A 14,424-nucleotide genomic window follows, 5' to 3' on the forward strand; every position below is an offset into this window, starting at 1 on the left:
GTTCGACTATTTAATATACAATTATCAGTTTACAGATATTTCGATGGTTTGAAGTAGCACCTTCTCAGTATTTTAAAAATTAAATATGTATAAGCAAAATATATTTCAATGGATTGGACATAAAAAAGTCTACAGGCAGAAACATGTTATCTTGGATTGAATTACTTGCTTACGCTATATTATCAACTTCAGGATACAAATTAAAAAGCTGCTTCCGGCTTAAGGAATATCAAATCATCTTTTCCTTGGTCTACTATGATATTTTTAGCACCAAGCTAAATAACATAAAAATAAAAACCGGCCAAATTTTCATGTGACATTATTTGAAGATGATAGATCCAGTTGGATCTATGTTGATCAGTACTATCAACAAATAAAAATATGTGAAACTTCTCTATAATAAAGAAATTTTGGAACCGATCTTGTAGTATATATTCGTAAAATGCTATGTATTTGCAGTATGCTACATGAATTCTATCCTCCTTTTTATGCATAGCAGCTTTCAGTTCCAAATGATAGCACAGATAACGACAATTCATAAAACTTTAACTTTGGTATTCCTTCTCATTTTTTTTTTCAAATTTCTTCTTATCGTTCCACACATAGTTTGAAAGATTGAGTACTTATCTTCCAAATCATGGCTTTAATAAAAATTAACTTCTTTTACTAAAAGTACAAAATCTAGAGTTTTGCTTAACTGGGTAACTGTAAATGACTATTTTAGATCTTAACGTATATTTTCCTTTTAAAGTCATGAAAATAATTTTATTAGTAGATTCTTCTACACTTGAAGTATACAAATGAACCCATCTTTAAATATTTTTATAATAACCTGTTTATCAGCAAATAATATTATATATTTTATTCTAGTCAAAGGTACCCATGTTGTTCCCATTACATACTACTGGGTTCTAATTCATCAATGTAGAAATTAAATAAAAGAGATAAAAAATAACAGTACTAACTTAAACCTAAATTTATAATTGTAATTTCTTTCCGGCATTACAGCCCTCTTACACTGTTACTGTTGCTTGAAGAACTATTAGATAAAATGGAAAATATCTTCACTTTTTTCAAAATAAAATATTTTAAGTGAAAATATATTCACTTTTTTAATATTCTTTCGTTTTCAGTTAAACGTTTTGATTACATTGATAGACAAAAAAAAAATTTTTTAATGTTTCTGTAAGTGTAATACTATTTCTTTTTTGCGTACATTACAAATCTGTAACTACAATTTTTCTGTCACCCTTACCTTTAAATAAATTACGCTTCAAAAAAAAAAATTAAGGGAAAATATAGTAAAAATCTTTAAATTTATAATTTTTCATGGCCATACCTGTGTTAGAATGATTTCGCTGATGATTTTCTTTTATAAATAGCCTCAGGCACATTAATTAATTAATGTCCAACAGTAATCGGCTAGCATGTTAGTATTCCATTTCTCTTTATAGCGGCTTTCCATCACCGAAATGTCTTAGTGGAAACGTTCACTGTGTTCGTCACTTACGTCTCCGACGTTGTCCGGAAAAAATCCAGATGTGAGTGGAGGAAATGTGTTTTCAAAGACATATTACATTCTAGCTCTGTATGAAGTAAGAAATTTATTAACAATATTGTTGTAATTGTCGCATTCTTTTTTGGTTGAGAAAACTTTTGCAAACGTCTCTAAATGAAGCCCAAGCTTCACTTTCTATGATGTATTTAACATTGAGTTAAATACATCATTTTTTACCAATTCTCTTATGTGAAGACCAACAAATATTCCTTCTTTAATTTTTCCTTCACTTACATTCGGAAATTTCTGCCTGGTGTACAAAAATCGGGGACTATCCTTCTTCTTTGCTTTTACAAAATTTTTCTTTAGTCCTAGTTTGATATGGAGAGGGGGTAAAAATACTTTTTTGGGCTCCACTAATGTCAAATGAATAATATTTTTCCCATTTGGAGTTAGGTTGTCTCGTTTCTTCCACTCTTTGGTAAAATAATGTTTATCCCTAGCTCGGCTGTCTCGCAAATAAAAACATGTACTTAGTATAGCCTAACTGCATGCCTAACAAAATAGCTATAACTTTCAAATCACCACATATGTTCCAGCTATGTTTTTTATAACTGATTTTTTCAAGAACATCTTTCATCATATCATATGTTTCTTTCAAATTAATACCATAAGCGATTGGTATCGAAGGATATTTGTTACCATTGTGTAGTAGAACCACTTTTAAACTATACTTGGACGAATCTATGAAAAGGCGCCAGTCCTCAGGTTTATGAACTTGTTCTAAGTGCAACATAAGCTCATCAACATTTGTGCAATAAACCAAATCATTTTCATCAATAAAATACTGAGAAAATTATTTTTGTCGGCTTTGAAAGCCCAAAATATTTGTATTTTTATTAAGTAAATTCCAACCTTGCAGTCTTGATCCTAACAATTCAGCTTGATTTTTTGATAAATTTAAATTCCTAACCAAGTCATTTAATTCACTTTATGATAACATGGGGCTTATTGGAAGATAATTCAAAATCAAAATCATTGTTGTCTTCTTCAGTACTGCCTGATTCTTAATCGCTCCTTTCGAAACATACATTCACAGGTGGCTCAGGAACTGGAATAATTTTATTGTGAGGTACATGCCTGATTGTAGATTGCAATGCAGGATATTTTACAGTATGTTTAGATTTTTTAGAAATTCCAAACACCTTGTTAAACAAAAGTGACAATCGGTTACATGATCCTTTGGTTCACGCCAAACCATAGGTACACCAAATGGCAAAGCCTTCCGTGTACCTTTCAGCCATTCTCTTAAATATTCAGAACAGTTAGTATGTACTATAAGAGGACCCCACGCCTTATTCTGATCACCAATTTTACACTGAAAGTACAAATGATATGCTTTTTTAATTAAAGATTTAATGTTTTTTTTTCTTTTTGATTTTACGGTAAACTTGCCAATTACATAATAAAAGGCATCCACATCATTTACACAATTTCTCGGCATTATGACACTGCACTGTTAACAAACTTAATACTGAACAAAATTAATTCATTCCTAAATCAATGCTTAATACAAACAACACAGCTGTGTTTTCAGCTACATGTTTTGACCTGCACAGACATGATTAATCTTGTCCATGAAGGCTCACTCTTCAGTATTCGATATGATGTCATAATATGTGATTATCATATGATTTAATTCTTTGTCTAGTATTGTTTATTTATATCTTACAAAATGTGTTAACAAAGTTAAACAATAAAAAATGAGCCAACAAAATACAATATAGGAGCTTAAAATGCTAACTATACATTGAAAAATGACAAAAATCCTTTAATTAAAATTTTAAAATGTTTCAAAAATGGTGGATGATAGAAGGATCCTGAGTTCATATTCGTTTTCAGCATCAAAAAACAGATTAAAATCATGTAACGCATGTTAGGAAACAAAAATTATGTTTATCAGTGTTATTATTATTAAAACTTGGTTCATTATTGTTTAGTTTTCTTGTAGGTTCTTCTTACTTATCTGATTTAGTTGAATGTTACCTTTTCTATTTCTTTTCAATAGAAATGTATTAATGAATGGGGAACATATTCCTTGTTAGATAAGGTAGAAATTTGTATTAAATTAGAGATAAATTATTATAATTACAAGAGTTTTAAAAAAGGAACTAATAGATCGTGCTATGTGGCATCATTATATCTTTTTCATTATAATAGTAAATGAAACAAATGCAATCTAATTTTAATTAAATTTCCTATACAAAACCAGTATTGTTCTGACACTAATGATTCAGCCGTATATATTAATTAAGAACATATTGGAAAAAACAATAGGTTTTATTCTATATATTTTTTGTTTACAACAATCTATTTTCGTTTTTTTACCCCTAGATTATACTTTCAGTGATTTCAAAAAAGCTTGATTGTGTTATTACTAAAATTTTTTAAGCATTTTTTGTGTTATAATAATTTATAACATAAACAAGTAACTTAAAAATTACATTAAATATACGTAAAAATATAACGATAAAACAGACTTAAAAAAAATTGAAATGAAATTAAAAAAAATAACAACAACTCTTTTCTTTAAATTTTGACTTTCAGAAGTTGATATCAAATCATAATCAAATTACTACCAAAGAATTATTAACTATTATTTTCCCGCCAATTTCAAAGTATGGAAATTTAAAGAAGAATTGAAAATTAATTGTGAATATTTTTTAGACTTTTATATTTTTTTGATAAATTTAATTTGACATTTTTAATTCCCTTTTCATTTAAAATGAGGATTCTATTAAAACAAGATCGCTACCCATAAGAAGAAACCCCTTGCAAGAAACGCTTAGCCTTAGGAAAATTCTGCGTACTGATAAAAATATAAGTAATTCACAGATTCACTTTAGTAACTGCTATCGAGTGAAACTTATCCGCTCTGGTAAGCGGTATTATCTATATATTTTACTGCATTGCAAAGCACGAAGAGGAAATAAAAAAAAAGCCTTAATATAACCGCTACTAAAAGAGTGCTAATGTAATCTACTACATAAGAATTATATTATTTAATCCTTCTTTCCAAGTAACCTTTTAAGCTTTCGCATGTAAATATTTTAAGTATTAAAACGACATAGTCAAATATCATATTCTACAATAATCAAACATTAAGCCATTCTCTTAAGTATTCAAAACAGTTTGTGTGTACTATATGAGGAGCCCATGTCTTATTCTAATCACCAATTTTACACTGAAAGTACAAATGATATGATTTTTTAATTAAAGATTTAACATTTTTTTAAAATGAAAAGTACATAAAATTTTATTTTACTAACTTCTGATATTTTTCATATATTGTTGTTTTGAACTATTATTTATTATGAAAATCTTGACAAACTAAGGTAATCAAAGTATTTATATTTAAAAAAAGGAGAGGAAATCAGATTTGAACCGACGTGTCTTCTCTTGTAAAATCCAAATATTTCATTAATTAAACTTTTATTTGGTTATAATTCTGAAACCAATGAAAGAAAGTACCACTTATGATATATCGTTGAAAAGCTCTCAATGAGGACTTATTACTGCAGTTAAGAAATAGTCCAAAATTGAATTTCTTTTTGGACAATTGCACAACTAAATAATATTTATCTTTGGAAAATTATGTATTCTTTGGGAGGTGCACAACTAGATATCACTACAGTCCTAAATCCAAGATTTCAACATCCTACGACTAATCGTTTTTGTGTTATGCGAGTACATACGTATGTACGTAAGTACAGACATGCCGAAACTAGTAAAACTGGATTCAGAGATGGTCAGATTAGATATTTCCGTTGAGATCTGAAAACAGAAATTGTTCGCGATCGCAATACTTCCTTTACTTCGTACAAGGAAGTAAAAAGAAATTTAATACCTTGTAATCCTGTGGAAACCATTTAAAATTTGTAAAAATCTTTTTCACTTAATTTTTTTAGAAAAAATCAACAACAGGAACATTTTCCACAAAAATATCACCAAAAATATGGTGAGGATGGGTAAACTGAGAGGATAAGTTTTGAATATACATTAAAAAATAATAATAGCATTGAGAATTTGCTAAGGAGTAGGTTTAATAAAAGGCTTTTGAGTCAGTTAAAAAAAAATAATGTAAAGATTGTTTATCTGATAAAAGAAAAAAATATTACGTACATGTTAAAACAATGCGCTTTTTTTAATTTTTTGATTTAATAAATTGATGATTTGGTAAATCGATAGTTTGTTATTTATCATGACGTCATTTTTATTAATTTATTTCACTGAAAATCATCAATCTTGATGATTGAATATCCCTTGGATACCCATACTGCAGTAGCAAAGAATAAAAATAAAAATATTTACCTACATAATAAATACAATTGATTATCTAATTAATAATAAGTATTTAATATATATTTTATAGAATAAAAATTAATTACAATACCACTTACAGAAACAATTTTTTTTATGTTCTTTTGTTTAATTAATAATTGTTTCTTAACTATTTAATACTGATTGTAAATGATCAGTGATTAATCATTATCGGTCATTGTTCTGGTGTAAAACAATAGCTTAGAAGTTTTACAAAGATTTCACTTATAACAGCATTATATTAATTATTTTTCAGTTGTCGCGAATCAAATAAATGTAAAAAATTAGTAAAAACCACCTATAATAATAAATATAGAACTATTTACCAGGAATTTTTTTAATTTTTTTCTTGTTTTAAAAAATAATTATTTTTTTTTGTTTTGTAGTTCTTTGGTTTTATTAATTATTTACTCTTTTATATATATATATATATATATATATATATATATATATATATATATTTTATTTATATTTATATTTGTTTTTATTATATCACTTACAGAGTAGGATAATGTGCTTGGGTGTTACCTAAGTTTACCCAAATTTACATTTGAAATATATTTCAAATGTAAATAATTTAAACAAAAATTAATCGTTAACATTTCTTAAATTTTTTTAACACCTAGACAGCATTTTAAAGTTCCTAACAAAGTATAACGTTTGAGTAACCTAAAAAAATGAATTTGAAATTTGTGAAACAAAGAGATAACTTTAAAAATGGCAATAAAATATTACAATTATTAAAATTGGATATTATTATTAAACATATTCAATTATATATTCGTTTCAATCTGTTTAATGAACAGTAAACAACCTCCCTCCGACCAATGAGATGAGAATGATATCTATGACTATCTATTATGATATATAATTGAAATGTAATATTGTAGAAACTCAAACTGACCATTGCTGAGATATGTGGTTAATTGAACCCCAACCACCAAAGTATACACCGGTGGTATACACTGTCTAGTATTCAGATCCGTATAAAAGTAAGTAACATTTACTAGAATTTGAACCTCAGAACCTTCGACTTCAAAAATCAGCTGTTAAACAACTGTTTTGCGACGACGAGTTAACCATTAGACTAGGTTAGTGTGTTGAATAGTTGATGGAATACTATTTGATGAATCTTAATTTTATTAGTCTTCTTATGTTTGAGCAAAACTATAAAAAAGAGTTATATATTTTTTTAAATATATTGTAAAATATATATATATCTTATTACAAATTATAAACTTTGTAACAACGTATTTTATTTATTTGTTTTTTTTTTATCTATATTCTAGTCTTATCTATACAGTTCAGCAATATCGCTTGCAGCTATTTCTGTATTTCTTCGAGTGGGATTTATATTAAAACTTTGTCTTATGCTAATATCAGCATCAATGCATTTGGCATTATACAGTGCACATCCCTTATTCGAATCATATTTTGAATTTCATAAAGACAGGTTAGTATTGTTATATTGCTTGTACTATTTTTTTTTATTTATTACTTATTTCTTTTGTAACTATTACGTATTATTTTTTATATTTATTGGATTTATTTTTATTATTTATATTCCATTGTGATATTCAATAGTATTTATATTTCATTTTGCTTAGAAATGAATCTTAAAGATACATTTTTCTACTAACTCTAGTAAAGAGATTTTAATGTCGAAATTTATGATAGTAAATTTTATACTAAATTCAAGTTTTGCATCCATGACATTTAATATTTCATGTTTTATTATAAGAATTACTAAAGATGGACGAAGCAGAAGAGATATAAAATGCCGAATAACACAGGCGAAACGAGCTTTCAGTCAGAAATATAATTTGCTTATGTTTGAGAGAAATCGAGAGTCTGGCCTGAGGTAGTGATTTGAGAAGAAATTAAAAAAACACTAAACTCAGTTAAATTAAATTAAAACTCAGTTATGAGGTTACGTAGTCAAATGTAGACACAAAGAAAAATAATTTAATATATATATGTTAGATAATATAAATTCAATGAAAGCAATTACAAAAAAATATACACTTGAAAAGAGCTAAAGTCATTTTGAAAACATTAAACAAAAAATATAAGTCTTGAATTAAGTTCTTTTTACTTATAACCAAATAAACAAAACTAAGAATGTGTCCATGGTTACATAACACTTCGTTTTTTTTTACTTGAAAGCAGACGATAAAGAATGTCTTCAAACGTGACTAAATATCGTTGTTGTAGAAATTTGTTTAATATATGTGAACATTTCATATTTCATATTTAAAGCAAAAAATACTATCTTACACATGACTGAGATCAGGTGAGAGTTAATTTACATGCAGTTACGATATGAGTTATCGTGTGGTTTACATGAAACAATATTTGTATTTTAGAACACTATTAAATTAAAGATGGCTGCGACCCCGACCAAAAACCGAACAGCTTACATCAAAAATTAATTTAAACATCAGGAAAGCATGTTTGAAAGTATATGTTTGGAGCGTAGCTTTATATGGAAGTGAAACTTGGACGATCGGAATACCTGAAAAGAAAAGGTTAGAAGCTTTAGAAATTTGGTGCTATAGGAGAATGTTAAAAATCAGTTAGGTGGATAAAGTGACAAATGAAGAGTGTTGCGGAAAATTGATGGAGAAAGAAGCATTTTAAAGTATATAGCTAAAAAAAGAGACAGAGTTATAGGTCACATCTTAAGGCATTCTGGAATAATCGCTTTGATACTGGTGGGATGGGGAGATGGGAAAGATTGTGCAGGCAGGCAACGTTTGGAATATGTAAAACAAATTTTTAGGGATGTAGGATGCAGGGGATATACCGAAATGAAATGACTGGCACAAGATAGGGAATCTTGGAGAGCTGCATCAAATGACTGAAGACAAAAAAAAGTTTTATTATCTTGTTTACCTCTATTGAGTTGAAAGATTGTAATGAATTCTTTCACAACAAAAAAGAGAACATAAATTTATTCCTTTCATCATGTTTCCAACGTTTCTTAAAAATATGACGCATATAAATAACCTGAGGAACTAGAGATATTAGTCAAAGTTGGTTTCTCTTTGAGTAGCGTTAGTTAACCAGCCAATTCCTGCGGTGAACAGAATGAAGCATACGTTTGAATATCACCTTAATTTTATTGAATTTGATATGATCATACAAATAAAACAGTTTATTCGGCTCAGCTAAGAACACAATTAACAATAAATTTCCTCCGTAGTATGCCTGTTATGAGATTCTTGTTGATTTTGAGAATTGATACGTAATTAGGAATGACATTATTCATGTAAGATCGCGTAGAGTTGTTATGGTTGGCCCTAAACAAATACGTATGTATATATATCATACATTCATATAAACAAAATTTAGTAACTTCATGGAAAAATATATTTCAATCGATGTACAAATTTATGAATTCCACATGGTTTGATCTTCATTGGAGACCTAAAATTATTCTAAAAACCGCAGATTAATCCTTTAAATTTTGGTGCTTAATTAAGGGTAAACCCCTTTTTCAATTTATAGATAAAGAATAAAATTTCCAAAAAAAATTTATTTTTGGAAAATTGATCTAACAATTCTGACTAAACTATAAATAAATTAATTAATAATACCAAATAATAATAATTATTATTATTAAATACTGTGCTATCAATAGCTGTGAAACTTTGTCGGATTTATTAATTATAATCCAAGAAATCATAATGAATACAAAAATAAAAATCCTGAAAAAATAAGAAATACTAAATTTTTCAAAAGTGTTGTACCATTTCTGAAAATTTCAAGGATAATATTCTCAGGAATCGAAATATTCTCAACAATGATCACCCTAAGATAGATAGTCAAGAAAGGTGACAATCAATCAACAGGTGATATAAATTACAAAAAAAACTATATTAATGAGTAGCATAAACATTTTATCTCGATTGGCTGAATGTAAACAATCATACAGCATAATAAGGCTATAACCAATATAAATGATCCATATTAAACTGCTTGAAAGGACCTTGACAACCATTTAAAGAGTTGAATAACTTTGTAAATACATTTACACTTTGGTAAATCTTTGAACACCAGGGTCATGTGAGACTTAAATAAATGGAATTAGTTAGAACATTGTATTACATGATCGTTAAACAATCATTACGTACCATCCCTTTTCCGAAGTGTGGAATCATCGACTTAGTGCAATTCACAAACCTTGTTTAAGCTATTTATTTAAATGGAATGCATATTTGAACATTTTTAAAGTATAAATTATTAGAAACCTCATTAATTAACTGAATTTATTTTTCAACGGTTTTATTACAAAACTTAACTAAACTATTTTTATTAAAATAAAGATTTGGTATTAATATTCATTTATTCAAATATGTGAAAGAAAAGAGGAAATAAATAATTTATTATTAAAATAAGTTTAATAATATATCAGAAATTATAGAATTTTTCTGTTTGTGAAATAAACTGATGAAAGATGGACAGAGTAAAGTGGACATTTATCTAAAGCAGACTGGCAATAAGCAAGGAAAGTTTTCATTACAAAAGAATTCACCTAATATCAAATTTATCTTAAAATCTGAAAGATTTTCTTTAAATTATTTATGTGAAGTATAGCGCTTTATAGTTGTAAAATAAAGATGAGAAGAAAAGAATCGAGACCTATTAATTTATCATTATCGAAGGATATGAAGAAAATTACTGGAGGTCGATAAATTGAAACATCTAAGGATGAATAGAAGTGAGAAATATGTAAAAGAATTGAGCCATCAATAAGACACTAGGTTTAAGTAATTTGACAATAGACGAGTTCTAAAGGGTAAATATTGTAAAGAAAGATAAAGATTGAAATGTAGAAAAAAAGATAATTGATGATGTAGGAGAAGTAATCATGTCGAGGTTAAAAGATTAGCACAAAAATAAAAAATGAATGAAAAGTAACATCAAGCCAATCAAATGACTGCTGACTTGGAATGGAGATAGAATGAAATCAACAAAATGACTGATGATGACTCCAAAACAAAGTTATGTATCTCGTTCAGGTAATCTAATTGAATTTTTATTAATTAAAGAAAGTTTTTAAACTATAATACAAAATAAATAAAAACCAATTGTTTTAAAAAAATTTAAATATCTAGAAAAATAGTGACTTTTTTAAATTAAACCAAACAACTTTCATCCATATGGAGTAACTAACGTAAAGTTACAAACTTTTAAATGTATCTATTTTACTGAATTTTTACGCATAATAAAGTTGATTTAGAAACATTTTATCAATCGAAAAAAGAGAGGAAAATTTATAAAAAATATTAATCATACCTTTTGTGAAAAGCCTTTCCCTTTTTGTTTTCTTAGAAGTAGGATTCAAAAGAAATGTTTTCCTTTATAAAGCACAAAAAAATGTTCATCAACTTTTTATATAATTTTTTTACGTTAATACCTCACACTTTACTCCTTTGATGTCCTCTGAACGTTAACATCCCTTATATCTTGGCAAGTGCTTCTACTTTATTTAAAGGTATAAAAAATTACTTCTTTTTTTTAGATAAATATGTTTTGTGGTAATTAATTTAAAAAAAAGAGTATTTTATATAAATCCTGCTAAATTGGTTTATTTATTATGCTAAAAAAATTTAAGTTAACCTTTGATTTTAAAAATAATTATTTTTACAGTTTATCAGATATTCCTTGGCAATTCAAAATATGGGTACCGATGGTTGTTGTCTTATTATTATTTCATGTGCTTGATAGACAAATAGAATTTACATCTAGAACAGATTTCTTATGGAAAGCTAAACTTAAAGTTGAACAAGAAGAAGTTGAAACAATGAGGGGAATAAATAAAATACTTTTAGAAAATATTTTACCAGCTCACGTAGCTCAACATTTTCTAGCGACAAGAGCCACACAGGTAAAAATCCTATTATTTTTGTTTAAAATAAATTATTTTAGTTCAATTACTCCACCGCAACTAAGCAACATGAGTCTTGAAGTTTATAATTTAATACTGTGATTTTTGCATAATAAAGAAAATTATATAAAAGAAAAATATTCATAATAAAGAAAAACATTACTAATGGAAAATAAGGGAAGTTATTTAACAAGTAAATAAAAACCTACCATAATCCAATTATATAATTGTTAATTTAATGATGACGTCATAAGATAATTACGTAAGTATACCATTATTGAAATTATTTTAATTTATCAATTATTAACGTATAAAAAAAGTAATTTTAAAATCTTAAAAATAAAAAAAAAAATAATTTATTTTAATATAAAATCTGAAGTAGCTCTGCTTTATCAGTAAAGACTTCTAGAATAAGAAAAATTGTTCCAAATCGCGAAATTAAGAAATTATACAAATGAGGTAATACCAGTAATCTTATGAAATATTAGGACAAACGCGCACTTACACGGCAGCCGCCACGGCCTGGCAAACAGCTGGCAGCAAGCGGCTAATTTGTATGAATGAACGAGCATATGGCCGATGCGACCAACTGGCTACTGCGGCTAGAGTTTTATCGTTCTGACCGCCGCGACCAACCGAAATCTTGTGGCAAAAATTTATGTTAATTGTAATGGGACAACGCGCACGTCACATGATCAGTATGCGATCAGACAGCGACCTGTTCAGTTTTTTGAAAACTATATGCAAAATGATATTAAATTGTAATTTATTAAAAAGAAAAAAAACCAACGTACTTGGCATTTATAGACCTAGAAAAGGCATTCGATAATGTAGACTGGAATAAAATGTTCAGCATTTTAAAAAAATTAGGTTTTAAATACAGAGACAGAAGAACGATTGCTAACATTTACAGGTACCAAACAGCAACAGTAATAATTGAAGAACATAATAAAGAAGCCGTAATAAGAAAGGGAGTCCAACAAGGATGTTCCCTATCCCCGTTACTAAAAAAAAATTATTAAACATTCCTTTTGAAATCGACTTCGTAAAATGGGATACATCCAATACTTTTTATTTACTGTTTCAAGCGAATGTATAAATAAACAACTACTGCTATCTTGGTGACATCCATCTTGTGACAGGACGGCCAAGTCGCGGCCACCACCTTACTGGGTGCTTTTTAGGCTGTTTGCAATGCGGCCACGACCAACCGCAGCCGCATATTGCGCCTTTGCCCTTTACACCTAACCGATCTCGAAAAATGATTGAATATCGAAAGAAGCTTACGAAAGAAAATCCATGGTTCAAAGGTAACAGAGGAAGGTGTCAAACTAAAACTTGACGAGATCTACCAAAATAAAAAAGATATAGAAGCAGCGATAAGGAAAAGAAGGTTAAAATTTTTGGGGTAAAAAAATTCAGCATAGTTTTTCATTACTAAAAATGACTTAATAATAAAAATATTTCGCCGATTCCGTACCGGAGTGGTAGCATCTTGGTCTTTCATCCGGCGGTCCCGGATTTGAATCCTGATCGGCATAGCATTTCTCATACGCTGCAAATTTCCATTTTCAAATTCCCACGTGCACGTGGGAATTTGAAATTTTGTGGTTTGTTAAATTTTGTGGTGAATTAATCAGCTGTTAAAAAGATTAATTCTACCAAGTATAGTGAAAAATAAATAGATACGTTAACAGACTTTTTTATCTAATTTATTAACTGTGTAATTTATTGTCAGCAGAGAAGAAATTAAAAAATATAACAATAAAATAATAAAAGACATTAAATAATTACAAAAATACCATCATGTAGATATAGTAGTTCATTCAGTTTACCCGTTGTTAGTTAATCCGTTATTTTCGTTTCCATTCTGGTAAAATTGCTCTATTTTTAGACTTTTTTTTCCAAGAGAAAATTTAGGTATCCTGAAAATATTTCACTGCAAACAATTCACGCTTTGTTAACAGGAAAAATTTTGCTGTTGTAAATATGTAAAAATAAAGTTGCAAATGGTAAAATTGGAAATGACAATTTATTTCTATACTTTAAGAAAGATATTTGATTTCAATGAAGTAGATTACGAAGTATTATGAAATAAAAGTAGGTTATATTTACGGAATAAATTCATCTTCATACATATTCCACATCGTATTTGACTACCAAGTTACATTTTACGAGTTATATTTTTACGATTTTTATTTTATACATAGCAATAAATGTAATCTTTACTCTGTGAAAATTGCCCGGAAGTTAAAAGAAATCATTCCGACAACTGTGATAATATTTTACGATAAATTTTATACCCCGGTAATATTAATACTGGATTTTTATTACTATGAATCTATTGCAAAGTTCAAATAAAAATATTATTAAAATAATATTCTGTTTTATTATGTTTCTTATTACAATACTTTGTATAAAATTTAAAAAAAAAAACATGTTATTACTGTTATTTTTTTTCAGGAACTATATCATGAAAGATATAGTTGTATTGCGGTAATGTTTGCTTCAATACCAAATTATAAAGAATTCTACGATGAAAATGACGTAAACAAACAAGGTTTAGAATGTTTGAGGCTATTAAATGAGATAATTTGTGATTTTGATAAGGTAAGGACTTATTAAAGTAATATTATGAAATTTGTTTAGTTGT

At 27.6% G+C, this 14,424-nt stretch overlaps 1 protein-coding gene across 6 annotated transcripts in view; it reads left to right on the forward strand.

The window, feature by feature from the left end:
* The window catches only part of Ac76E (adenylate cyclase type 2 Ac76E), a 778,210-nt gene that overhangs the window by 733,939 nt on the left and 29,847 nt on the right, over positions 1 to 14,424 (forward strand). For all 6 annotated transcript variants that reach the window (XM_075368679.1, XM_075368681.1, XM_075368680.1 and 3 more), the window contains 3 exons: positions 7,168 to 7,331; positions 11,534 to 11,771; positions 14,235 to 14,381. In XM_075368679.1, coding sequence (XP_075224794.1) covers positions 7,168 to 7,331; positions 11,534 to 11,771; positions 14,235 to 14,381 — 549 coding nt within the window. The remainder of the gene's footprint in view (positions 1 to 7,167; positions 7,332 to 11,533; positions 11,772 to 14,234; positions 14,382 to 14,424) is intronic.

Source organism: Lycorma delicatula, chromosome 6 (assembly GCF_047948215.1).
Source record: "Lycorma delicatula isolate Av1 chromosome 6, ASM4794821v1, whole genome shotgun sequence".
Taxonomy (NCBI): domain Eukaryota; kingdom Metazoa; phylum Arthropoda; class Insecta; order Hemiptera; family Fulgoridae; genus Lycorma; species Lycorma delicatula.